Source organism: Xenia sp. Carnegie-2017, unplaced genomic scaffold, assembly GCF_021976095.1.
Source record: "Xenia sp. Carnegie-2017 unplaced genomic scaffold, XeniaSp_v1 HiC_scaffold_26, whole genome shotgun sequence".
In the NCBI taxonomy this organism is placed as follows: domain Eukaryota; kingdom Metazoa; phylum Cnidaria; class Anthozoa; order Malacalcyonacea; family Xeniidae; genus Xenia; species Xenia sp. Carnegie-2017.
The window spans coordinates 224,938-249,517 of record NW_025813489.1 but is presented as its reverse complement, the minus strand read 5'-3'; the positions used below and the strand labels follow the sequence as shown (position 1 = coordinate 249,517).

The following is a 24,580-nucleotide window of genomic DNA, read 5'->3' as shown; positions in this document are numbered from 1 at the left end:
TCTTATTTGAGTTAAATATTTTTTAAGTTTACGTTTATGCGGATGCTTATGTCATGTCCTTTAGAAATCAGCCATTAGTGAAATATTTAATGCCTGATGATATTATTGTGCAGATTTCACTGTTACACTTTACGTTGAATTTCCAAAAACAATAACTTGAATGCTAGTTGCAACATAGATGTATAGTTTATAACCAAATGAAATGAGATTCACTTTCTCACGTAAAAATTGACGTATGAAAAATATCTGTAGTCGCAGCCTAATGACAGAGCATGAGAAAATACAACAATAGATTAAATACTAAATATATGTTCTACTTCATAGATCATACACTCATTCTTTCATAATTGCATTAAAAATATTCCAAAATAAATAGATTAGAAAATAAAATTTGCGATATGTCTTAGAAAAATTAGAGCTCATTTATTATCTAAAGTATTTATGTAATACACGTACACGATTTTATTCAAGTGTTGTTCACCTATTAATCCCAAAAATAAGATGATTTAAAAGTTTTTCTATGGAGATGCATAATAAATTCAGAAAAAAGCGTCAACTGTTGCGTCAAAAAAAAAACACTAAGACGCCAACAACCAACGAACTATATTCCAGGTGTATCAAAAAAGTAGACTCTTGGAAAAGTTTCTCTAAAATAAGACACGCATGTGTATTTTAACGTTCTCTGGTACAGCTGGTAATGATTTAAAATATAAAAATAATATTACCTATATATTTATTCATATCATATGAATAGCTATTAAATATATCATGAAATGAAAATTAACTTAAATAAACATTTTCATGTTTGTAAATGATGATCGTCCAGGTTAATAAAGTCCTGAGAAGGACTGTTTTTGTTGTTGTTGACTGACGTTTCGAGTCATAAGATGACTACCGCTAAGGTTGTCGAAACGTCAGTCAACAACAACAAAAACAGTCCTTCTCAGGACTTTATTAACCTGGACGATCATCATTTACAAACATGTAACGATACTCCCGGGTTCAAACCATTTACTTTATTTCCTAACATTTGTGTAAGAATTAAGCAAATTACAAGGACACTAGGAATTATATTTTTAGTTGACAGATATATATCTTCTGCCATACATACAAACATTTCCCTTTAGTTCAAAGAGGAAAGTTTTCTTTGTTCCAATGTTTTCGCAAGAACCATTCACTTTAGAAACATTTTCGATGTTCAGTTTCAAGTTTATGTTTTATAATACGAAATTTTGCACACCTTAACATGTTAAGTACGTATGATATTAGCATCAATAATAAAAATAGTAATACACTTCTAGTTTAGAATCTCAATTTCTTTAAAACAGTCAGTGTTTAGAAGTGAAAACAATACAATGTTATAGTAAAATAAGATTGTAACCTTTATTAAATGTATCAGACGATTCATTCGATAGGGATACTGTCACATTATCTTGTATGGTATCAACACCATTTACACTTGTATCCTGCAAAATTAAATAACTTGACAACTAGCACCAGCTTCAATGGACACTTTTATTTACTACTTACGGTCGAAACACGAGATGTTTCATCTTGATAGCGAGAAGCATCGTACTCAGTATTTTTAGAGACAGAGAAGGAGGGACTTATGGGTAATTTCGGTTCTGAATGTAACACATGACGTGAGCTGTTATTAATTACTGTATCATTTGTATGGATCTCATCACTATGATAACCAGATGACGTAATACTCGGTGAATTTTCCGGGGGGTTTCCACATGCTTTCTTTCCTTCTAAGGATTCAGAGCTTTCATTCGAGCGTAGAGATGTTGCACTATCCTCTCGTTGTAACGGGGAAAGTTCATTGGAAACAACATCTACAGATGCAACCGGATCATCGCCATTGCTCGAATGTCTTGGCGCTGCGAGAGGAATACTACGGTAACCAAGGCGACCAGGAGAGGATGGCGGTTTTGCGTTTGATACATCGGACTTTGAAGTGTACGCCCTAGGATCATTGTCAACTTTCTTCAAGTGATTAAGGATAAGTTTTTTGGCGGTCTCCTGCATGTGAAAAAAACCCATTATGAATAAAGGTGTCACTCAAACTTTATAATACAAAATATGAGATTTGCTAATGTTGCACGAAATAACTTACGTGAAGTGTTTTTGAAAACTCAGGCAACATGCTACTGAATATTGGAGTATTCAATTCAAATAACGCAATCACGACATTCGCAGATTCCTGTAAAAGAATAAAAACAAACAACTGGATAATTTAAATTTCGAAACAAAAAACAGCTGAAATATCGTAAAAATATAATGATTCAGTAGCACAATCGTAGATGCGCAATCGACGAAAAGTAAATTTCTTATTTAACGTAAGATTGCTCATAAACTTTCATAAACGACACATTGATTTAAAGTGTGTAATACTACATATTAATGTTTCAAATGTTGACATCAATACAAACCTTTCGAACCTCGCCGCTTTTCGGGTCCGAATTCCACTCGATTAATCGTGATGCGGTCAGCCTCGTCTCTACGTACAGTTAAATGAAACTAAACATTTTTACAGGTCACGTGTGTACGTCAAGTTTTCTACATTGTGACCATCTACAATGATTTTCCAAAGAGAACCAGAAATTTTTTAAAAGCTATTAGTACTAAAATAACAATTGTATGGTAATTGTTGCATATTATAGTCATTATAAGCCCCAACATGAGAAAGTATAGAGGGTAAAAGAAAAAGGATACCCGATGAATTGATAAAGTCTGCAGCATCCAACCGTACAATGAGCCCTTGCAAATAAATTAAGATGGCAACTCTGGTCTGAAAAAGATTGAATATAAAGTTTTATTAAGAAAGAGCGAAGCCTTTACTGAAAAATATTTGACCAAGTTATTATTGTAAAGATCAAGCAAGTAGGAAGGTGTGTACTTAAGGGACCGATATTTCTCAGTAAAGACCATGCAAGCGAAGTTAATAAAAAGTTTAAAATATGGGCATGAGACATTTGTAGTTTAGCTGCTAGTTTTAAAAAGGTTTGGAACTAAGCCAATAAAATTCCGCTTTTTCACCGGAAGTGATGCAGGCCATATAATAAACATAGTAACAACCAACCGAAATTATTATGACGATGAATACACACTATTTGTGTACAAGATTTTGACAGACTGGGATTAAATCACACTAAATTGAACACAATAAAAGTATGACAGTAATTGGATAGCAGAAAAAATCAGTCATCTGAGTCTTTTATTTATCCAGAACTATGTTTACGACCAAATGAGGCTCTTGACAAAATGTTTTGTACAACAGAATACTTTACCTTTGGATTTGGTATTTCTGACATAGAAATATATTTCGTCATTACTGAAAATTGAACGTACAACGGAAACGAATCTCTGTAAAAAGAAAATGTAGTTGTATTATGGTACAACTGAAAAAAGGAAAAACTTGACGGAAGATTGTTATACATTTTTAGAATTTCTTATATAAAGTTCTACCTGTCAACATCCAAGACTCTAACAACTTTGGAATGTACAGAAGCAAGTAAGTTACCACCCAGTTTACCAAGTAATCGTGTCAGCAAAATAAATAACCATTCGTTAAGGTCAGCTTTATGTATAACCATGAAATCCGTAAGGGGGTCCAGGAATGCACTATAGACCTAGAAATAAATTACACAAGAAACCATTTATTTATGAAACTTGAAACTTTATGAGTAAAGATTTAACTAGTGTTACTTGTATTTAAACTACATATGGATTATTCTTACTTTATTATGAGGATCGTAGAAAAACCGATGGAAACATTCAACACAGACTACGATTTCCGTATGAGTGTGAGTACGTGAAGTTCGAAGGTAAGCTTGAATAGCAGTGAGAGCATCACATCCAGACCAACTCTTGCTTTGGCACAAACGAGTAATTTCGGAGATTTCCTGCACAATTGAAAAATTAACATTAAAAGTAAATACGCACTTCTCTACGAAATATATCCCAGCAATGACGAAATTCTGTTTTCATATCTACTTTGAGTTGCGTTCAGCTATATGAAGAGCACACAAAGCAAGTGAAAGGTAGCTATAATTACCACGTGTTCAAGTATGTAAATAATCTACATACGTGTCAAAGTGCAAATGTTATTAGCCGGCTTAAGTAATGTATAGTAGAGTGTTGAAAGTTAGTCAATGTAAAATGTATATTAGGGGCGAATTTCCAAGGTGGTGGGGGGTGCAGGAAGTTACGAACTCCCTAAGAAAAATTCTAAAATGGTAATACATACTGTAGACTATTATAACAGTATTAGAAGCTAAGAAATTGTACAGTAAGACTGTGTAAAGAGTGGAACTTATCATTTCAAAGGCAATTACATGCCGTGCATGAATATTTTCATTGAAACATTAAAATTGAAATAAAAATTACTAAATGTGATGTATCCTGTTACTTTGCCAAGTCAACTCAGTTTGTACTTTATTTTCTTGTTTGTCATGTATAAAAGCAACTGTTGTATTCGTGTTTCACTCGTCGTTGGCAATATTTGGATACATAATTTATGAGCTTTGTTGATTATTTGAGGAAGTATTACACAACTATACAACTAAGATTTAGAATTTACTTAATTCTATCAAAAATGCTTAAAAGCTAATAACGCTTCCAATTCGCAAGGTTAACTCATTTGTTAGTCTACAAATCTCCAATAGCCCAAGCCCCCCGCACCATTAGCTAGGAGAATGATGCACACCCCTCCTGTCAAACGAGCATTAATCCGCCCCAAGGCAAATGATGTATATCATTTGAAGTAGTAAAAACAGTTGATTTCACCAGACATACAACAAAAGATGTGTAGTATATACAATGAGAGTACAAAGAAAGAAAAACCAACCAGAGTTGTCATAACAGAAGATGATCTATCTGAGTGTACACTAGATGTATCACTGCCTTCATCTTGTTCTTCAGAACATGTTGAATTAAACGAGTAATTTCGCGGTCGTGGACTTTTCGACTGCAAAAGAAAGAATTATATATTTATAATAATAGCAAAAAAAAACATGGCGAAGTTTACCAAATTATCAGTTAAATTAATTAAATTTGTTGTTTGATAATTGATCAGGAATATTTTTAACTACAGTTATCCACCTCTCTATGTGAAATGTTATTCTTACCAAAGCATCCCAAAAAGCAGCTTCGGTAAAATCCTTCGCATCCAGTCTCCTCACTGTATAAGACGGATACATCATTATGCAAATGTAAAGTAGTTAATCAACCAAGTCAGTAATTTTCTCAATCACCTCCCCTCCCTTCCAACCAAAAAAATTATTAAAAACATGAAATTGAACCAGATGATAAGCAGAGTACTTGAAAAAAAAAGTTAAATTAAGTTACATAGCAATCAAGGTTAATATGTCATCAATAATATATTCGTTAATATTCATCGATTGCTAAGTTATATAGCAATCAAGGTTATTCTGTCCGAGTAAGCAGTTGTGACCTCGGACAGAATAAGGTAAGAACGCATATAGTGACTAGCTACTTTGAAATAATTACGGTCATCAAAATACAATTACAACATTCAATAATTAAAGGCAAAAAAACCAAACAATCTTAGAGGACAAACTGTTTTATTAGCGCGAGATACATTCTATAATTTCAACGAACAAAGAACTGTTATGAAAGTAAGTCTTACCATGAGATGGTTTCCTTCCATGTAAGCTACTGCTACTGAAACTACGTAAACCACGATCACGTGTAGGGCTAGGATCACGACTACTGGCACGTGAGTTGCATCGTGATGCAGAACGGGAACTAGAATGAACATAAAAAAAGGACTATATATGAAAACAAAACATGTAGCGACATATCTATAGGTATGCTCAATTAAACTATATATAATAATAATTGATTACTGGTAAACATATTTTTGAGGAATTATGCTCACTTTGGTGTCGGTATCTTTGATCTTAAAGGACACATGCAACATAAAATTCGGATTGTTATTTTTGTACTTTACATGAAGGTATAGCTCCAACTAATAGTTCACCAAAGTTTGAGACTCAAAGGATAAATATTTTTGAAGATATGGAGGTTTAAAGTTGATGCTTTACTGATAACGTATTGAAAGTGCCCGACGAGCTAGCGACAGCTACCGATGTCGCTGTGACGTAATAGTTGACATTCGCTAAACGCGGTCAATTGCGCGCTTCGTTCAAAATATATTGGTAACTTCTTAACAACACGACAATTTAGCATTGAAAATATGGATTATTGTGCCGCATTTAATTGTAAAAACGGTTCTTCTAAGAACCACCAAACGCAGCAAAAGAAAACAAGCGCATGCGAGATATTTGGATTGAAAAAATCCGACGCAAAATTTGGAAGCCAAAAAAGAGCTCAAAATTGTGCTCGCAACATTTCGAGAGTTCGTGCTTCGTGCAAAATTTTGAAGCGATGCAATCAGTAGGATGGACAGCAGGACGGCTTCGCCTTAAGAAGGATGCTGTACCCACGATTTTTGAATACACTGTGGAACCCACAAGTGTAGCATCTAAAAAAAAGGAAGCAGCCAACAAATGTTAGAACTGCATTTGAGAAGAGACGAAGGCAAGAGGTGAATATTATAGTTATAGTTAGCAATATTTGTTTACATTTATCAAAAACTAAGCTATATAGCATTACCAAATTGAAGACAATTTTATAATTTTAGATTATTGACGACGTTCTTGCAGAACATGACGACTTTCTTGTAGACGACGACCACGATGTGTCGACATCGGCTCGAAATGTTTGTGCGTTTTACCTCAAAGGAAGTTTGTCTAAGATGAATGATGTCAAAATATATGTAGACAGCGAAACACAAACATATACAGTGGTAACTAATTCAGACTAATGCCGTTTGATCTTTTCTTTGTTATTTTAACTCATAAAAAATTCCTTAACGTACCTTAGAAGCGCAATGTGAAATGCCAAGCAGCCATAACAATCCGTCCGCAAAAACACGTAAGGTCAAGAACCACTCAAACAAAAGTGCCAAATATGATAAGTAGAGGTATAGACTTTCCATTTCGGCCGTTTTGATTTTTGTGAAAATCCAGCAATACGATAATTTTATGCTAAGGTACGGAGGTTGAGTTAATTTAAACAAAAAATCACAGCACACAGACGACGTTATGTGAAATTGAACATTTTGAGGATAGCGCTGTATGGTGTGATACAGAAAGCACGTCGACGATGAGCAATAGCAACATGGATCAGACTCTCAATGTTCAAATGAGTTAAGCGAAAATGAAGAATCACAATGACAATGCAAATCCGTGCCACTGTCGGTACGCCGTAGCGTAATGCTCTGAACGATACAAAATTTTGTCTAAGATACTTTCGGCATTATACACTTGTCGACATACACGTAATTACACTTCTAAGGTAATATTTACTCGTTTTCTTCATAGGTCAATGTCATGTCATGTGTATACATACTCTCTTCCTTGTGTCGCCATATATCGCCATGTATCAGAGGATCAGTGTTGTTTACCTCTTGGCAACATATACTTTCCCGTCCTGTACTCATGACCACACAAAAGCCACACTCGCACCTAAAAGATAAAAACATTCTTTCTACTTTGGGAAAAACAATGAAGCATCAATAAAATGCAACTAACCATTCAACATTTCCAATTCTGTGAATGTATTTATCTTCGCTTTCCGATGACGAAGAATTGTATTGAATTGTATTCATTACTATGACCACCTTGCGCGTTGGCCAAAGGCTCAAACATGTAAGGTTGTACCTCATTGTTATTGACGACAATATCATAATCGGCTTCTTCAGAAGAAGAATCCACTAATTTTTGTTAAATAAAAAACAGTAATAGCAAACTACCGAAAGCCGTGCAAGAATTGCGTGCAAGTCGTAGAATGATATAAGAACGATGCTACTACGCTAATACGTCACTCTTTCCCAGTTCCCAGACTTAAAAAATCTCTCGGCGTTTTAGCAATGGTCATCGAATATCGTGTTTTTACCGATTATAACCCTAAATATCTTTTTAAATATTTCGCGGACGACTTTGAAACTTGGTACGTCTTATTTTCACGCTATAGGCATTACAATAAAATAAAGTTGTCTTCTAGCTTGCATGTGTCCTTTAAAGGACTTGCCATAGTAGAATATACGTTTGATCTTTCTTTCGGTGAAAACATAAAATGGAGGCGTGAAGGTGAAGTAGAGCGACTAGCAGCTACAGAAAGATAAACGAAGATCTAATTAAAGTATTCTTTTGCACAACAACTGTATGTGTTGAAAGATATATATTCAATGATCAAAAATGCAGTAAACCACTCCTTGACTTCTAAAATGCTGAGTTGTACAAGCAAACACACGAAACTTAAGAAAAAAGAACCGAAATAGAGAAAATAATTTCGTCATACGTTGTGACATGTATCCTCGATGAACGACTTTCGATGAAGACAGTGATGGTCTAGGTCTAACATCACTTGGTGCATAGTTTGACGGTTTAACTGCATCTTCTGTTCTTGATCTACGACGCATGCGCGCTCGTTCAGCTGCACGAGCATCGACAATACTGACTGATCTAGCAACCATTCGACTGGGAGTTGAAGAGTTATTTTTCTTTCCAGGTAACGCTCGACGTCCTGGTGAGGCTGTTGATTTTAGTTATAAAATATAGTCAAAATCACATATACAATAATAAAATACAAAGAGTAGAATTGTTTTTGTTTGAAAATTAATTGACTTAGCTAGTACAAGGAGCATACCCTCTCTTGAAATTAATCTTGTCGGTTTATTATTAGTGACTACATCAGTCCTCGTTACTCTACAAGACAAAGAACTGCTGTTACATTAAAAAGAAAAACGTTCTTAATAAAACATATCAATCTTACACAAAATACTAAATCTCTCAATATTTACTATAAATAAGTCATAAGGAAGTAAATACAGTGCATACAGTACATATCACAAGTTTTCTACGTGAAAATTTCTTCTCAAATTGGAATTTCAACAGAGTGAAAAGTGTAATTATCCAATACCACGAAGGAAAATCATGTGTGTGTCACTTTACGTCTCATACTTATGACACTCGATACTTAACTACGGAGTCACAAGATACATGGCATTGTGTTTTACGTATTGAAGTTTAGTGCAAGTCTAGTTCCCAAAGCATTGTGTTTTACGTATTGAAGGTTAGTGCAAGTCTAGTTCCCAAAACATTGTGTTTTACGTATTGAAGTTTAGTGCAAGTCTAGTTCCCAAAGCATTGTGTTTTACGTATTGAAGTTTAGTGCAAGTCTAGTTCCCAAAACATTGTGTTTTACGTATTGAAGTTTAGTGCAAGTCTAGTTCCCAAAACATTGTGTTTTACGTATTGAAGTTTAGTGCAAGTCTAGTTCCCAAAACATTGTGTTTTACGTATTGAAGTTTAGTGCAAGTCTAGTTCCCAAAACATTGTGTTTTACGTATTGAAGGTTAGTGCAAGTCTAGTTCCCAAAGCATTGTGTTTTACGTATTGAAGTTTAGTGCAAGTCTAGTTCCCAAAACATTGTGTTTTACGTATTGAAGTTTAGTGCAAGTCTAGTTCCCAAAGCATTGTGTTTTACGTATTGAAGTTTAGTGCAAGTCTAGTTCCCAAAACATTGTGTTTGAAGTTTAGTGCAAGTCTAGTTCCCAAAACATTGTGTTTTACGTATTGAAGTTTAGTGCAAGTCTAGTTCCCAAAACATTGTGTTTTACGTATTGAAGTTTAGTGCAAGTCTAGTTCCCAAAGCATTGTGTTTTACGTATTGAAGTTTAGTGCAAGTCTAGTTCCCAAAGCATTGTGTTTTACGTATTGAAGTTTAGTGCAAGTCTAGTTCCCAAAACATTGTGTTTTACGTATTGAAGTTTAGTGCAAGTCTAGTTCGCAAAACATTGTGTTTTACGTATTGAAGGTTAGTGCAAGTCTAGTTCCCAAAGCATTGTGTTTTACGTATTGAAGTTTAGTGCAAGTCTAGTTCTCAAAGCATTGTGGTTTACGTTTTATGTTTAGTGCAAGTCTAGTTCCCAAAGCATTGTGTTTTACGTATTGAAGTTTAGTGCAAGTCTAGTTCCCAAAGCATTGTGTTTTACGTATCGAAGTTTAGTGCAAGTCTAGTTCCCAAAGCATTGTGTTTTACGTATCGAAGTTTAGTGCAAGTCTAGTTCCCAAAACATTGTGTTTTACGTATTGAAGGTTAGTGCAAGTCTAGTTCCCAAAGCATTGTGATTTACGTATTGAAGTTTAGTGCAAGTCTAGTTCCCAAAACATTGTGTTTTACGTACTGAAGTTTAGTGCAAGTCTAGTTCCCAAAGCATTGAGTTTTACGTTATATGTTTAGTGCAAGTCTAGTTCCCAAAGCATTGAGTTTTACGTTTTATGTTTAGTGCAAGTCTAGTTCCCAAAGCATTGAGTTTTACATTATATGTTTAGTGCAAGTCTAGTTCCCAAAGCATCGAGTTTTACGTTTTATGTTTAGTGCAAGTCTAGTTCCCAAAGCATTGAGTTTTACGTTATATGTTTAGTGCAAGTCTAGTTCCCAAAGCATTGAGTTTTACGTTTTATGTTTAGTGCAAGTCTAGTTCCCAAAGCATTGAGTTTTACGTTATATGTTTAGTGCAAGTCTAGTTCCCAAAGCATTGAGTTTTACGTTTTATGTTTAGTGCAAGTCTAGTTCCCAAAGCATTGAGTTTTACGTTATATGTTTAGTGCAAGTCTAGTTCCCAAAGCATTGAGTTTTACGTTTTATGTTTAGTGCAAGTCTAGTTCCCAAAGCATTGAGTTTTACGTTTTATGTTTAGTGCAAGTCTAGTTCCCAAAGCATTGAGTTTTACGTTATATGTTTAGTGCAAGTCTAGTTCCCAAAGCATTGAGTTTTACGTTTTATGTTTAGTGCAAGTCTAGTTCCCAAAGCATTGAGTTTTACGTTTTATGTTTAGTGCAAGTCTAGTTCCCAAAGCATTGAGTTTTACGTTATATGTTTAGTGCAAGTCTAGTTCCCAAAGCATTGAGTTTTACGTTTTATGTTTAGTGCAAGTCTAGTTCCCAAAGCATCGAGTTTTACGTTTTATGTTTAGTGCAAGTCTAGTTCTCAAAGCATTGAGTTTTAAGTTATATGTTTAGTGCAAGTCTAGTTCCCAAAGCATTGAGTTTTACGTTTTATGTTTAGTGCAAGTCTAGTTCCCAAAGCATTGAGTTTTACGTTATATGTTTAGTGCAAGTCTAGTTCCCAAAGCATTGAGTTTTACGTTTTATGTTTAGTGCAAGTCTAGTTCCCAAAGCATTGAGTTTTACGTTTTATGTTTAGTGCAAGTCTAGCTCCCAAAGCATTGAGTTTTACGTTTTATGTTTAGTGCAAGTCTAGTTCCGAAACCAAAACAGCAAAACATGCAAACAAAAACATGCAAAACATGAAAACAAAACATGCAGCGACATATCTATAGGTATGCTCTAATAAACTATATATAATAATAATTGATTACTGGTAAACATATTTTTGAGGAATTATGCTCACTTTGGTGTCGGTATCTTTGATCTTAAAGGACTTGCCATAGTAGAATATACGTTTGATCTTTCTTTCGGTGAAAACATAAAATGGAGGCGTGAAGGTGAAGTAGAGCGACTAGCAGCTACAGAAAGATAAACGAAGATCTAATTAAAGTATTCTTTTGCACAACAACTGTATGTGTTGAAAGATATATATTCAACGATCAAAAATGCAGTAAACCACTCCTTGACTTCTAAAATGCTGAGTTGTACAAGCAAACACACGAAACTTAAGAAAAAAGAACCAAAATAACGAAAATAATTTCGTCATACGTTGTGACATGTATCCTCGATGAACGACTTTCGATGAAGACCGTGATGGTCTAGGTCTAACATCACTTGGTGCATAGTTTGACGGTTTAACTGCATCTTCTGTTCTTGATCTACGACGCATGCGCGCTCGTTCAGCTGCACGAGCATCGACACTACTGACTGATCTAGTAACAATTCGACTGGGAGTTGAAGAGTTATTTTTCTTTCCAGGTAACGCTCGACGTCCTGGTGAGGCTGTTGATTTTAGTTATAGAATATAGTCAAAATCACATATACAATAATAAAATACAAACAGTAGAATTGTTTTTGTTTGAAAATTAATTGACTTAGCTAGTACAAGGAGCATACCCTCTCTTGAATTTAATCTTGTCGGTTTATTATTAGTGACTACATCAGTCCTCGTTACTCTACAAGACAAAGAACTGCTGTTACATTAAAAGAAAACGTTCTTAATAAAACATATCAATCTTACACAAAATACTAAATCTCTCTCAATATTTACTATAAATAAGTCATAAGGAAGTAAATACAGTGCATACAGTACATATCACAAGTTTTTCTACGTGAAAATTTCTTCTCAAATTGGAATTTCAACAGAGTGAAAAGTGTAATTATCCAATACCACGAAGGAAAATCATGTGTGTGTCACTTTACGTCTCATACTTATGACACTCGATACTTAACTACGGAGTCACAAGATACATGGCATTGTGTTTTACGTATTGAAGTTTAGTGCAAGTCTAGTTCCCAAAACATTGTGTTTTACGTATTGAAGTTTAGTGCAAGTCTAGTTCCCAAAACATTGTGTTTTACGTATTGAAGTTTAGTGCAAGTCTAGTTCCCAAAACATTGTGTTTTACGTTTTATGTTTAGTGCAAGTCTAGTTAAGGGTTCCTGCCAATCAAGGTGAATAACATACCTTGAAGTCGCACTGGTCGGTCGAGTTCTTATTGAACCGCGAGAAGAAATCGTCGATTTTTCAACTGTATGATCAATATCAGAAGACTTTTTGTCAACTTCAAGTAGTTTTTGTTTGCTTCTGTCTAAGTCATTGAACATTCTGAATGATGGAAAAAAGAAGCTTGATGTATGTGGCTGCAACACAAATCATTTCAAACGAAGCAAAATAAAAACAGCAAATAAAAACTATTCAATTTACAATAACATACTTGTCTGCCTTGTCTTTAAATAATTTCGAAAATTGCCAAAACGCCCTTCGGTAAAAAAGAGATTAACTAAATATAAATTTTCACTGATCGCATGAGAAACACGAACTCGCCAATAGTCGTAACCATGAACAGGTCAAATGGACAATGTAAAAGAATACGTTGAAAATTATAGGCAAAAGTAATTTAAGTAAATAGAAATACTTTATGCTGAAATACAAATTAAAATTTTCTAATACGTCAGTATAGACTCAAAGTTTTAAATAAGTTGAAAAAGTCAATGAAAAAAACTCAATGACATACATACTTTCTTATAATTGCACGGACATCAGAACTTGCGTCACTTAAGCCATTTCGAACAACCTTCTCTAATTCATCAACATGTCTGAGAAGTAAAATAGATGAAAAAAAGATGCTCTATGTAGCATTGTGTGCATATATGATTATGTTTTCTAATTTGGAAAGATTCTCAAGCACAAAGCAGGAAAGAAAGAATATTCTTTCTATGCTCTCTATACTTACGATTTTAGATAATGCAGTTCCCAATATTCCAAAAGTAGCACAACATAATCTGCGCAACGACTAGAAATGCAAAAGCCATAAATAGCATTTATACTAAATGGTTGATACAAGTTACAATATCAAATAAAAATGTATGTATACAAAATAAAAAGTGTTCAATATCAGAGCAGATAGAGCTTTGAAATTATATTTCAATAAAACTTGAAATGATTCACTACACAATGTTTCACGCAAAGTATGAAAAACGTGAAACACTGTAATAGTGAGTTATATCATGTGTTTTTAAATATAATTTAAAGTTAATATAAGTTAAATATAAAAGTTATCTAATAAAAGTTATGCTGATTTCTTTCAAAGCAGATTCTAATCTGAGCAAAGTACAGGACCCTACCATTCCAAATTTAGATCATTTCCCAAAATGTACTTACATTCGGACAGGTGTTGATCTTGACGCCATTCGAGTAGTAATGTGAAGAATAAGTCTGGGATAATGGGTGTTCTACAAAATATAACACTGGCTATATTTCATAATGATAGGTAAGATACAAGACAAATAGCATTCGACAAAATAGTTGATAGATTAAAATAAACAGACAGTTTCCTTTTGGTTTCTGGCCCTTTGCGTATACCATATACGTACAAGCAAAAACAATAAAAAATACCTTAATGATTATCTTTGCACATGTATCCCCAGACGAAGCCATTACCTGAATAAAAATAAAAACTATGTAGTAGAACAGCTTTTTTTGTAATAAGTATTTGACTCATGTGAAAGGTAAAAATAAAAAAAAAACATGCAGGTATATAAGAAAAAGTGAAAGACACAGATGTCTACAAACCTTAGTCGCAGTGTTCGCGTTTAGGTCAATTACCGTTGGAAGAATACAGTCTACGACTGGACCAAATTTATTGCCAAGTTTTGTAGCAAGATAGCTGAAACCAAAGAGCATTATAAATTAACTGCAGCTATACAACTCAACTTAAAGAAATTTTCTTCGTTGGTTCAAGCATTTCATCAGGATATATTTCCCAGGGATGGCATTGAGGGAAATTACTTGAAACACTATCACCAAGAAAGCGATGAAACAAAATACTTCGTGAGTATCTGAAGTTGGAATCCTGTGTAGCCTGAATCCTTGAAATGCCCGAAGCTAACTGTACACCGTAGTCAAAAGAACTTACACATCAAACTGACCTAAGAGGATTATAAAATTCTAACTTCTCCCATCACATGTTAACAGGGCCAAATTTTTGAGCATTTGGTTTTGAATGAATACGAATAAAGAATTAGCGCATCTATAGATTTTGCATTACGCCTAAGGCCACGAAGAGTTAGTGGCGTTTTTTGGGGGAAGGGGAAGCGGAGGTAAGGACAAAGTATGTTTCGAGGCAACAAAGACCAAATGATACCCAAATTTGTTCTCTTTAGAGTTACGACGTTTTAAAAAATATGATTTGGGAGCTTTACAAGTTCATTAACAGTTTTAAAAAAAAAAACACGTAAAGTTATAGCTACATTGCAGAAAGACGTTTTGGTGAAAGAGAAAGTAAAAATTTGCTTTTCAACGACTTCATGCAAACAGGATTTTCAATTTCCAGAATACATAGAAACTTTTGTTGGGTGGTGGTGAGTTTAAGAAAGTTATTGTCAATTTACAATTCATTATTTCTAATTTAAATTGAATTAATGCATTTTAATGGCATGTTGACAACGCGAACATGCTTACGTAGCAGTGAAAATAAATAAAATATTCAGCATCAGAAAATGACTTCAATAAACAGCAAGTGGATCAAAGTTTGAAATATAAAATAGAAACTAGAAGATTGAACTTAAAGTTAGGATACTAAATTAACTGCACATGATATAATCTAACCTCAATGTCACACATGCCTCTCTAGCCACAGCAGATCTCAATGATTTGACCTGACAAAAAATAAAATACGTATATATAATAAGTTCAAGTTTTAAAGCACGTGTTTGAAAGAAAAGAACGAAGAAAACTTACAGCCGCATTAAAAGCACCTTCCAAAGGTTTCAATTGTGTCATAAAGTCAAAATCAAGCGAACCTCCGTCCACCAAACTACGGACTCTTTTTAACTATACGATGGATTCATAAAATCAATATTACTTGACCACGATGAAAAAAATCAAACATTAACACACACGTTTTCATAGCAAAAGAGATATACACATTGTCTAGTATACATATACATAGTAAGCAAAAGTAAATATGGTGAACACATACTGCTGCAACATGTTCCTCCCAGTCATCTGATGGACTTGATAACGCGTTGGAAATCTTTGTTAACGCATCACTCAACTCTCTGGCCGAACCAATCTGTGAAAATTGATATTTTTTATACATTTTTAGATCAATGATAGACATGAAGTAGCAGCAGACACAGCAAATTGACACCAGTTGTTTTGGACTGATATGTTTTTACAAAGATATATCTTATTTCTTATTTCCCAAGACAGAAGTAATTCAAATCAACTGTAAAGAAATGCAAATGCAAACAAACCTGGACAGTTGGAGTATCCGTGTATGCTCGAATAAAATCATTTTCATCGACAGCACCCGCAGCAAGTCCTATAAAACGCAAAAGATAAAAGGAACATTTACACAAACGTTTATTGTACTTAAAATAAACATTTTATTAGCTACCTGATGTTGAGGATCCTTCGCTTTTTGCTTCATTTCGCAAATTTGATTTCTTCAGTTTAACACTTGCTTCTCGCCTCTATGGAGACGAATGTGCAGAATGAGTGTCAATACACTTTAAAAGGATTAGGCTGTAATGCTTATAAACCTTTGCATTCAGTCACTTATTTATATATTTTACGAAAGAAAACGACAATATCGTCACCATAGGATTCACAAAACACATATTAATGTTTCCCTATTCGTTTTTACTCTTTTCTACAAGTGTGAAAAATTTTGTAATCAAAGAGCGTTTTCCAACCACGCGACTAGCAGGTGTTATGGATTTAAGTGTCTGAGTACAACAGATAAGTACAATGTGTTCAACTACATAAATTTTCATTTTTCAAAAACAATAAACTGTTTCAGACATATCAAAAATTTTTTGAGCAACCACATTTCGAGTAAATAATGTTTAAAATTCGTGTAATCGATACTTTAGAATTTCACATAACGCTGTTCGGTGATCACGTACACATTTAAAACATGGACGACTTTTAGTGGTTTGGGAAATGAAAATTGCTGTCATTTTAGATTTAATCACTGGATAACCAGATCCACAAGAACAAAAAAGCACATGTGATAAACTATCTAAGAAGTCATGTAACAGGTAATGCATTTTAAAATACAAAAAAATATTGTCTTAGTTAGTTCATAAAACACCAGGAAAACTTTACTCTTTTGTTCAAAAATGGAATTTTCTATCAGTACGTACATTTAAAGTGAAGAGCAGAAATGTGAAAGCAAGTGAAATGAGATCAGTGGAGGGGGGCAATTGTTCATGTTTAATTAAGACAATTTTACGTATAAAATACTAAGCTTGCCACAAACGCAACAACCACTAGAAATTTTCTTTCTGATACAATTACCTTGACGGGTTCTTGTACATCCCCATTCGCTTTTGGTGGACCTAAATAATAAAAATTAATTGTACGTAATGACAAATACTTTAAAGATGCTTTACTTCATAAAAAACAGACTGCTGTTGCGTAAATAGAATACTATATTCTCGCCTAGCCCCAGTGCCCATCAGTGACTAGCGCATTAAAAAACAACTTAACAAGCGTGTGTGGTAATGCTAAAGAGATGGAAAAATCGCCACCAGAACAAGTCACTTAAAACAAATTTTGACTAGGCATTGCTATACAAATATTTCTTCCACACATGACATACTTCAAGACTGACATAAAGTCACTAAAGAATGAAATAGTCTTTGACATGTAACATAAAGCATATTGTTTTTTGGTGTGTTTTTTTTTTTGTATAAAATATTCACCTATATGATGTAAAACTTTTTACTTGCTTTTTTTATAAAATATTTAGCTATACGATGTAAAACTTTTTACTTGCAACGAGACTAAAAAATATTTTCAGAAGTAAGAAATATTGTAGCACACCACCAATGGTTTGGTTGTGATTCAATGTTTTGGTAAACATGCCGTGACTGCAGTATTTCCTCAGCGATGAACAGCGATTATAGATTTTTACACAGTGACGACTAAAAGAGCCGTGCTGTTATAACGATACCTAGTTGAGATGAAACATTCTTTAGTTCAGGTAATCAAGTTTCGTCAATTAGCATGACGTCAAAATGCATGTCATTTCACTGGTTTTAACTTCCAGACATCAATGGAATAACTAAGACTATTTCTCCAACTACAATCTTTTAGTTCGCTTCTTTACTTGCATTCATGTGCAAACGTCATTAATTGCATTGGGGACAATAATTATGTTGCAAAAAAATTTCAAATGGTTTTGAATAAACGTGAAATGAACAAGAACGCAAACAACAAACAAAGGGTTAGAATGAAAATATAGGAAACAAAGGTCATAACCTGGTATAGTGCTTGCACAATTTCTCGAATACTCAAATGTTATAACGAAATGTGCGCGCAAGATATATGATAAAGCCATCCAAAACAATTTCTGTACAATAGACCCCCTCCCATAACCAGAATATTTCCTGCAGTATCTTGGATGACCTTGTCTGCAAAAGATGGCAACTTGGTAAACACTACACTCCACCGCATTTGCTAAGAACAGAGCGGTGAAAAACACTCATTCTATAATTACATAGAGCAGTGTACTTGCATTATTTCTGCATACGTTGGTCCTGAGCCCGCGCTCTACAACAAATCGACATGCATTTAAATTCGAAATGCAACGTAAATGTAAAATGATCTTACAAAAATATCCTAGAAAAAACATACCCTGCGAACGAAACGTCTCGCACATATGATTTATATCGTGTAAAAGTTCGTAATATTCTTTAGAAAGCGCTGAAAATGTTTCGTTTTCCATAGGTTTTAAACAAAAAGCAATAGCTACTCTGAAACATCTTGAAACATAAAAACTAATCTAGATCGACTCCACGCAAACATGATAATCAAATATTTACAGTCTTCGTTCACTTTTCGACAACTAAAAAGATATCCTTGTCATAGTACATGAAAAGCCAGTACTTTCTTGACAGACGATAAACAGTATTTACCAGCTGGTCTGCATGGGCAGACGTACACACACCACACAGTAAGAAATTTCCTTCACAAATTGCAACAAAATACTCCATAAAATCCGTACAAGTAACTGCGTAGCTTAATGTTGTCTTTGCAGTCTATCTTCGCAGCATTGTAATAAAAAGTCGCTATGTTTTTATACGTTTTATGTAATTATTCCATCACTCCATTTAGCACAAGTATATTGCGTGAGTAAACTTTCGTGAAATAAATATGTAATTTAAGTGATTAATTATTAACAAAAATATTAAATATTAAAACTAGAATGAAACAAACTAAACCGAAGTATACGCAAGTATGAAAATTTAAAGTAAAAATAAAATTTAAAGAAACTGTACAGAAAACATAACGCAGAATCAAAGGCAATTTTTGTGATATCGTGAGAAAAAATCCATCGCATGATAAAAATAAAATCCGATGACTAAAATGTATTTAACTACAATTGGAATGAACAACTATAACAAAATTAGTATTTTGTTCAACATTTGTTTATACATACCAACAAGAAAAAGTAACAATTGCCTTAGAATGTTCAGAATTTTTATTAACAGAAAACACAGTCAAAGTTTAGACACCTACATAGCGTGCAGCAGAATTTCAGAGATATTACGCACATTTACAACAAATGATTGATTTAAAATATGGTTTGCACAGCTTTCCAAAGAAATATCACAGAGGCAATATATTTATGAGTCTGTTGGTAGCATTGTTGGCAGACTGAAAATTGAATAAAATCATTAACATAACCTCAAAAAATGGAGGTCAAAGGATAGTGGAAAGCTTCAGTGAAAACCATGTGCTAAAAAACTGTTCTTCAATTGACATTAAAAACATTGGTTGTAACTTTATAATTTGATGCGATGATTTGAGAAATGACAGAAATTGTTTACCACACACACTTGCGTGTACATAAATGATGTTTAGGTGCAATGATTGATATTGTTTACCAAACACACACTTGCATGTACATAAATGATGTTTAGGTGAAATGACAGAAATTGTTTACCACACACACTTGCGTGTACATAAATGATGCTTAGGTGCAATGATTGATATTGTTTACCAAACACACTTGCGTGTACATAAATGATGCTTAGGTGCAATGATTGATATTGTTTACCACACACACTTGCGTGTACATAAATGATGCTTAGGTGCAATGATTGATATTGTTTACCAAACACACACTTGCGTGTACATGTTTAATGCAATGATGGATATAGTTTGCATAAAAATTATCGATCAAATTATACGAATCCTACCGTCCGTAGCCGAAGCAATCATAGTACCAGACTTTAACACTTCATCAAATTTTGAGTTGATCAATGAAAGTCTACCGATAAAAAAATCAGAAAATAAAAATTATACTCCAAATGCACACTGTCTAAATTTCTTCTTAAACATTATAAATCTTCTGCTCGACAATTTCTTTGAAAAACCTTTTCCAGCTGACAATTCGGAAAATTAATTAGTAAAACACACTCCAAAAACATCATCATGCAAACTCAAAATTTAAGTTATTAAGAGACGCGATTTAAAAGCAATATCTCAAATTTATTTCAAAGTCATTATCAAGCTAAGTGATTATTTACAATTTATAATTTAGTTTAGACCAATTATGCACCACAAAACGATTGCTGCAAAATTTTGTTTCGAAAACAAATTATAGGCGTTGAAATACGATAATTTTCTTTAAGTGCAATATATTCAAATACTCGTCAAAGAACCAATAAGAGGTCGTAAAAAAGACACATGTTAATCAAATTGGGTTTGTGCCTCATCCCGTTTCATAAGAAATTACATAATTAATTTGCAATAAAACTCGTTGTTGATATAGTTTTTGCTTGATTTTGAAATAATACGAGACCTTTATTGACGAATAAATTGAAAATGGTGACAACTGTATACCTTGTAGGTGGAATTCCTCTTTTACTTAAATCAATGCGAACTTTTTCACCAACATGTCGATATATTTCAACAAGAGTACGAATGGCATTATCCCGCACCTTTAGTGAATAGAAAGAGCACATTAACGGTTCATTAAAAAATCATTCAACCGACGCTAATTTTAAAATTCCATTAATGGTTGCATCAAAATCATATGTAAAAAACACAGAAATGTTATAATTTATATGCGACAACATTTTTCTTACGGCGAACAAACAGTCGGCATCAGCAAGAGTAAAATGTATACAAAAGTTTTAGATTGGAATGTAACTACATTATAATGACAAGCTATGAAATATGAGTAGTATGTACAACAATATACGTACCTGACTGTTGGCATCACCCAATAATTTGCATATATGAGGGGTGAACTTTGATATAGACAAATTGGTTACACCAAATCTGATATAAAAATAAAAGATAGAGAAATACATGAAATGTTAACCATTTGTTTTGATAAACATGTTAATACCTTTTTAGTGTTGAATACAGAGACCTTGTAGCAAGACGAAACAAAACAACTACTATATACATATGTGTTCGCTACAGGTTACATCAATTTTTTCCCATTTAAACTATGTTTCTGTTGATCTACATCTTACTAAACCTTCGCAATCAGCAAAAACTGTCCACATACAGTTCACATCCTTAATGCATCACAAAAACTAAGTACAACATCCTTAATGCACATAGCGACGTAAAATCCAAACAACAAGTTTCGATTATGTTACTGTGACATGTGTAAAACAATAAAGACAAACTTTCTTACACATTGATTGAATCCATGAAACATGTCATAACTTCTTCACGAACTTTAAAGCCTTTATGAGAAAATGCTGGTATCAACAAATCTAATACAACCTGAAAAACAGCACATTTTCAACTACTATGCATATAGCATGAAAGTGCATCTTAAATTTTTAATAGTGTCTTTGTTTCACTTTAACATTGTATAATTTTCAACTCTTTGCATTTCTAGCATCAGTTTAGTAATCAAATTATTGGCCATTCACCATAGCAATTGAACTTTTCAACGTAATATTTAAATTAGTCACTATGACAAATTCTTCATTTTCATATAAATTTGTTAAACATGTTGGTAATTTTCAGCAAAAAAAGCAATGTATCATGATGACTAATAACAGAGTAAATATTAAACTAGTTGAGCCAATTATTTACAATACACACAACAAGAAATGTTTTACGCACCTGAGGGGTGAATGAGTGCATTAGTTCCTGAAGGAATGATCGCGAATTTTCTCGAACCTATATGGTTGAAATTATGTTATGTTATAAATACAGTACAAAGTATACCCCCCAAAAAAGTGACACCATAAATAGAGATTATTTCATTGTTCATAAAAATCTGCTAATCATAATGACTACAATCAAGGAAGTTCAATCATAGGCTATTTGTTTGAATTCATATAAACAAAATATCATTGAATTCCCTTGTGTGTAATCGTATTAATACTTTGTGTAGTGTAATTTTTGTTACACCCTGTATAACTGGTAGTGTTTCTTAAAGACTTTCTTAAAAGTTATCATTCGCCATTCGGTAAGAAAAGGTATCACATAAGTTATAACATACCACTGCTTTGCTATCACCAAGGCGATCAATGATTATAGGGACAACTATTAACACAAGATAACAAGGACAATAGTAAAGGTATACTAAAAAATAGCTTTTATTTGTTATGCACTAATCCATACTTACCTTTATTCAAATTCAATTTTACAGATTTTCCACCTCTTCTAATAAGAATTGTAAATAATTCCAAACCACTAGCACTGATCTAATGGAAGCAGAGAGTTGTAAAAATTCATAAAAACACTATTCTTTGATAATAAATATTTCTATTTTGTTCGTAAAATTGCATAAAGAAATAATAAAATTAAAGTGTAGTTTGTTTACATGAGCCACGTAAGCGATGGATCTTCTAGTTTGGATTGTATGTCAATTGCTATTTGTTACTATAGCATGACAGATTTTTCTTGGTAAACTTCTGTTACCTTTTTATTATCATATGCACCCCTCCGGCAAAACCCCCTGCCAAGGCTACCTCATTGTGCATGCTCCCTCTAAATCTATCCCGTGCCATGTCAGCGAGAATTAAGTTGGTATTACATAATTTTGTCTAATAATCAGGGCTCAAAATAACAGACAAAATGCCTTCTGTCATGATGTATTACGATTTTTGACCAGTCACCAATACTCATAAATTGCTTATTTTAGGTGTAGACCATTCTGGTTAATGGTGTCCTGAGAGCTGTTCACATTCGTATTGACTGAGGTTTCAACAACACAATGGTAGTCACCTTCAGAGTAAAGTGAGAAGTAACTTGCACTTGTAGTCCTTGCTTGATTCTAAAGATGACTATTGCTAAAGTTGTTGAATTGTCAGTTAACACCAACACCAACAGTGCTTGTAAGGACTACACTAACCAGGACGTTTTACATCTACAAACATGCATGTAAAAATACTCACAAAACGTTTAAACCATTCAATTCATGCATAAATTGTATCAAAGAACGTTAAAAAATAATTTGAGACAACAAATTATCATTTTTGATGTTTTAATTTCTTGAGATCTTACTATGGATTGCATGCCTATTCCATAGTACTTTTGGGAAAAACATAAAAATGTGGTTGGTCAAAATGATTATCAAGGTAAAAATTTGGTCAGTCTACAAGCATTTTCAGCAGATCATTGCCCTACAACCAGCAATTATTTTGAGCTCTGCCAATAATATATAAAGATAAGTTTATGTCGCAATTGATGTGTATCACCGAAAATAGTATAATGGAAAACCACCATATCACAATTTTGCATAAATTTATAATTTATATGAAAAAGGGTAAAACATTTATAAATACAACATATTAGTAAAGTTTGAATGACTCTCTATATTAAAAACAAAAGATGTTTGAAGAAATTTCTGCACCAAGCAATTAATTTCATTTAACACAGCAACTTTCACGGTTTCAAAGTTAATTTCATGTGGAAATGGTTCATTTGTACTTCAATGTCTCGTACGGCTTTTGATGGAATGTCATGTAAAATCACACAACCATTTTAAGGTTCCTACGTTGCTATTAATAACACATGTAACCAAATTATTTCATTTTTGTTTCAAAATCATATAAAACTAAGATGTGAATTATACTATCACATGAGTTGCACAAGTTATTTCTTATTACTGCGATGCTCATTTAAACAAAAATATCAGTGAAGCTACAAGAAAGCTACGGTTTAATAAATGATAAAAGTATCAATTCAATAAAACGAAAATGCTTATAAAGCAAACATTCGTCTCAATATAAAAATTATAATTATTCCAACAGAGAGCCATACAAAATTAACTATAAATAATGGATTTCTAGAGCTTTCGAGCGAAAAACATTGTTTGTGATAGTGAGTAAAACGACAGGACAAGAATCAATAATTGCCGCAACATAAAAATTTTAAAATTTATAAATGGTAGAGTTGACAAACCTTATAATTTCCACTGTTTATCCATATTTTAAAGTTGTCGACAAGGCAATCGATCGCATCAGCAGTAAGCGGACTTAGAGGATTACTCAGATACTTCTTCAACTCTTCGCTGGCCATAATTTTCTTGTGTGTATCGTTTTGTTGTACCATTGACAATAGACTATTTAGTTCTGGATAGTCGTCCATTTTCGACAAGGCAAGATCAGAGTTGTATCGTTGAAATTAACCCAATCCTCGAATAAGCGATAAAACCAAATCTTTAAAATTTAAGTAACGCTAAGAAATTAGCCTCCTTTCTCGTTGTGTTGCATGGCACAATTTCTTACAAGATAGGGTGAAGATGAAATATTATGTAAAATAACACATTGTTTCTCGCATAGCCGCCATTTTCTGTCTTCTTACCTCTCGGCTCTCG

The 24,580-nt window shown here is 33.4% G+C and overlaps 1 protein-coding gene across 3 annotated transcripts; it reads right to left on the bottom strand.

The window, feature by feature from the left end:
• Window positions 1-1,001: 1,001 nt before the first annotated feature.
• Window positions 1,002-24,580, bottom strand: LOC124453873 (CLIP-associating protein 1-like). 3 transcript variants are annotated; one of them, XM_047004711.1, is made up of 35 exons: window positions 24,166-24,580; window positions 22,385-22,463; window positions 22,259-22,302; window positions 21,877-21,933; window positions 21,437-21,528; window positions 20,994-21,069; window positions 20,629-20,726; window positions 19,983-20,053; window positions 17,074-17,114; window positions 16,169-16,244; window positions 16,026-16,093; window positions 15,749-15,841; window positions 15,508-15,600; window positions 15,376-15,425; window positions 14,341-14,434; window positions 14,164-14,208; window positions 13,930-14,000; window positions 13,502-13,561; window positions 13,287-13,364; window positions 12,983-13,027; window positions 12,733-12,873; window positions 12,162-12,220; window positions 11,814-12,047; window positions 11,509-11,623; window positions 5,654-5,772; window positions 5,133-5,185; window positions 4,853-4,972; window positions 3,744-3,908; window positions 3,472-3,635; window positions 3,294-3,369; window positions 2,719-2,794; window positions 2,436-2,503; window positions 2,120-2,206; window positions 1,531-2,025; window positions 1,002-1,466 (listed from the first exon to the last, which is right to left on the bottom strand). In XM_047004711.1, exons 1-35 carry the CDS (start codon window positions 24,349-24,351, stop codon window positions 1,359-1,361), a joined length of 3,597 nt encoding a protein of 1,198 aa, XP_046860667.1. In that variant the 5' UTR covers window positions 24,352-24,580; the 3' UTR covers window positions 1,002-1,358. The 3 variants fall into 3 exon arrangements, with proteins under 3 accessions (XP_046860667.1, XP_046860669.1, XP_046860668.1); XM_047004713.1 differs by lacking the exons at window positions 2,120-2,206; window positions 2,436-2,503; window positions 2,719-2,794; ... (1 more) ...; window positions 3,472-3,635; window positions 3,744-3,908; XM_047004712.1 differs by lacking the exons at window positions 19,983-20,053; window positions 20,629-20,726; window positions 20,994-21,069; ... (3 more) ...; window positions 22,385-22,463; window positions 24,166-24,580 and adding an exon at window positions 18,415-18,617.

What these genes read in the sequence shown, in the direction of transcription:
- LOC124453873 (XM_047004711.1), bottom strand. Translation starts at nt 24,351, where the DNA reads ATGGACGACTATCCAGAACTAAATAGTCTATTGTCAATGGTACAACAA. An exon ending in AGATCAACACCTGTCCGAAT is followed by an intron (nt 13,562 to 13,929) that starts GTAAGTACATTT and finishes TTGCATTTCTAG; the next exon opens with TCGTTGCGCAGATTATGTTG. An exon ending in CCGACCAGTGCGACTTCAAG is followed by an intron (nt 12,221 to 12,732) that starts GTATGTTATTCA and finishes TTTGTCTTGTAG; the next exon opens with AGTAACGAGGACTGATGTAG.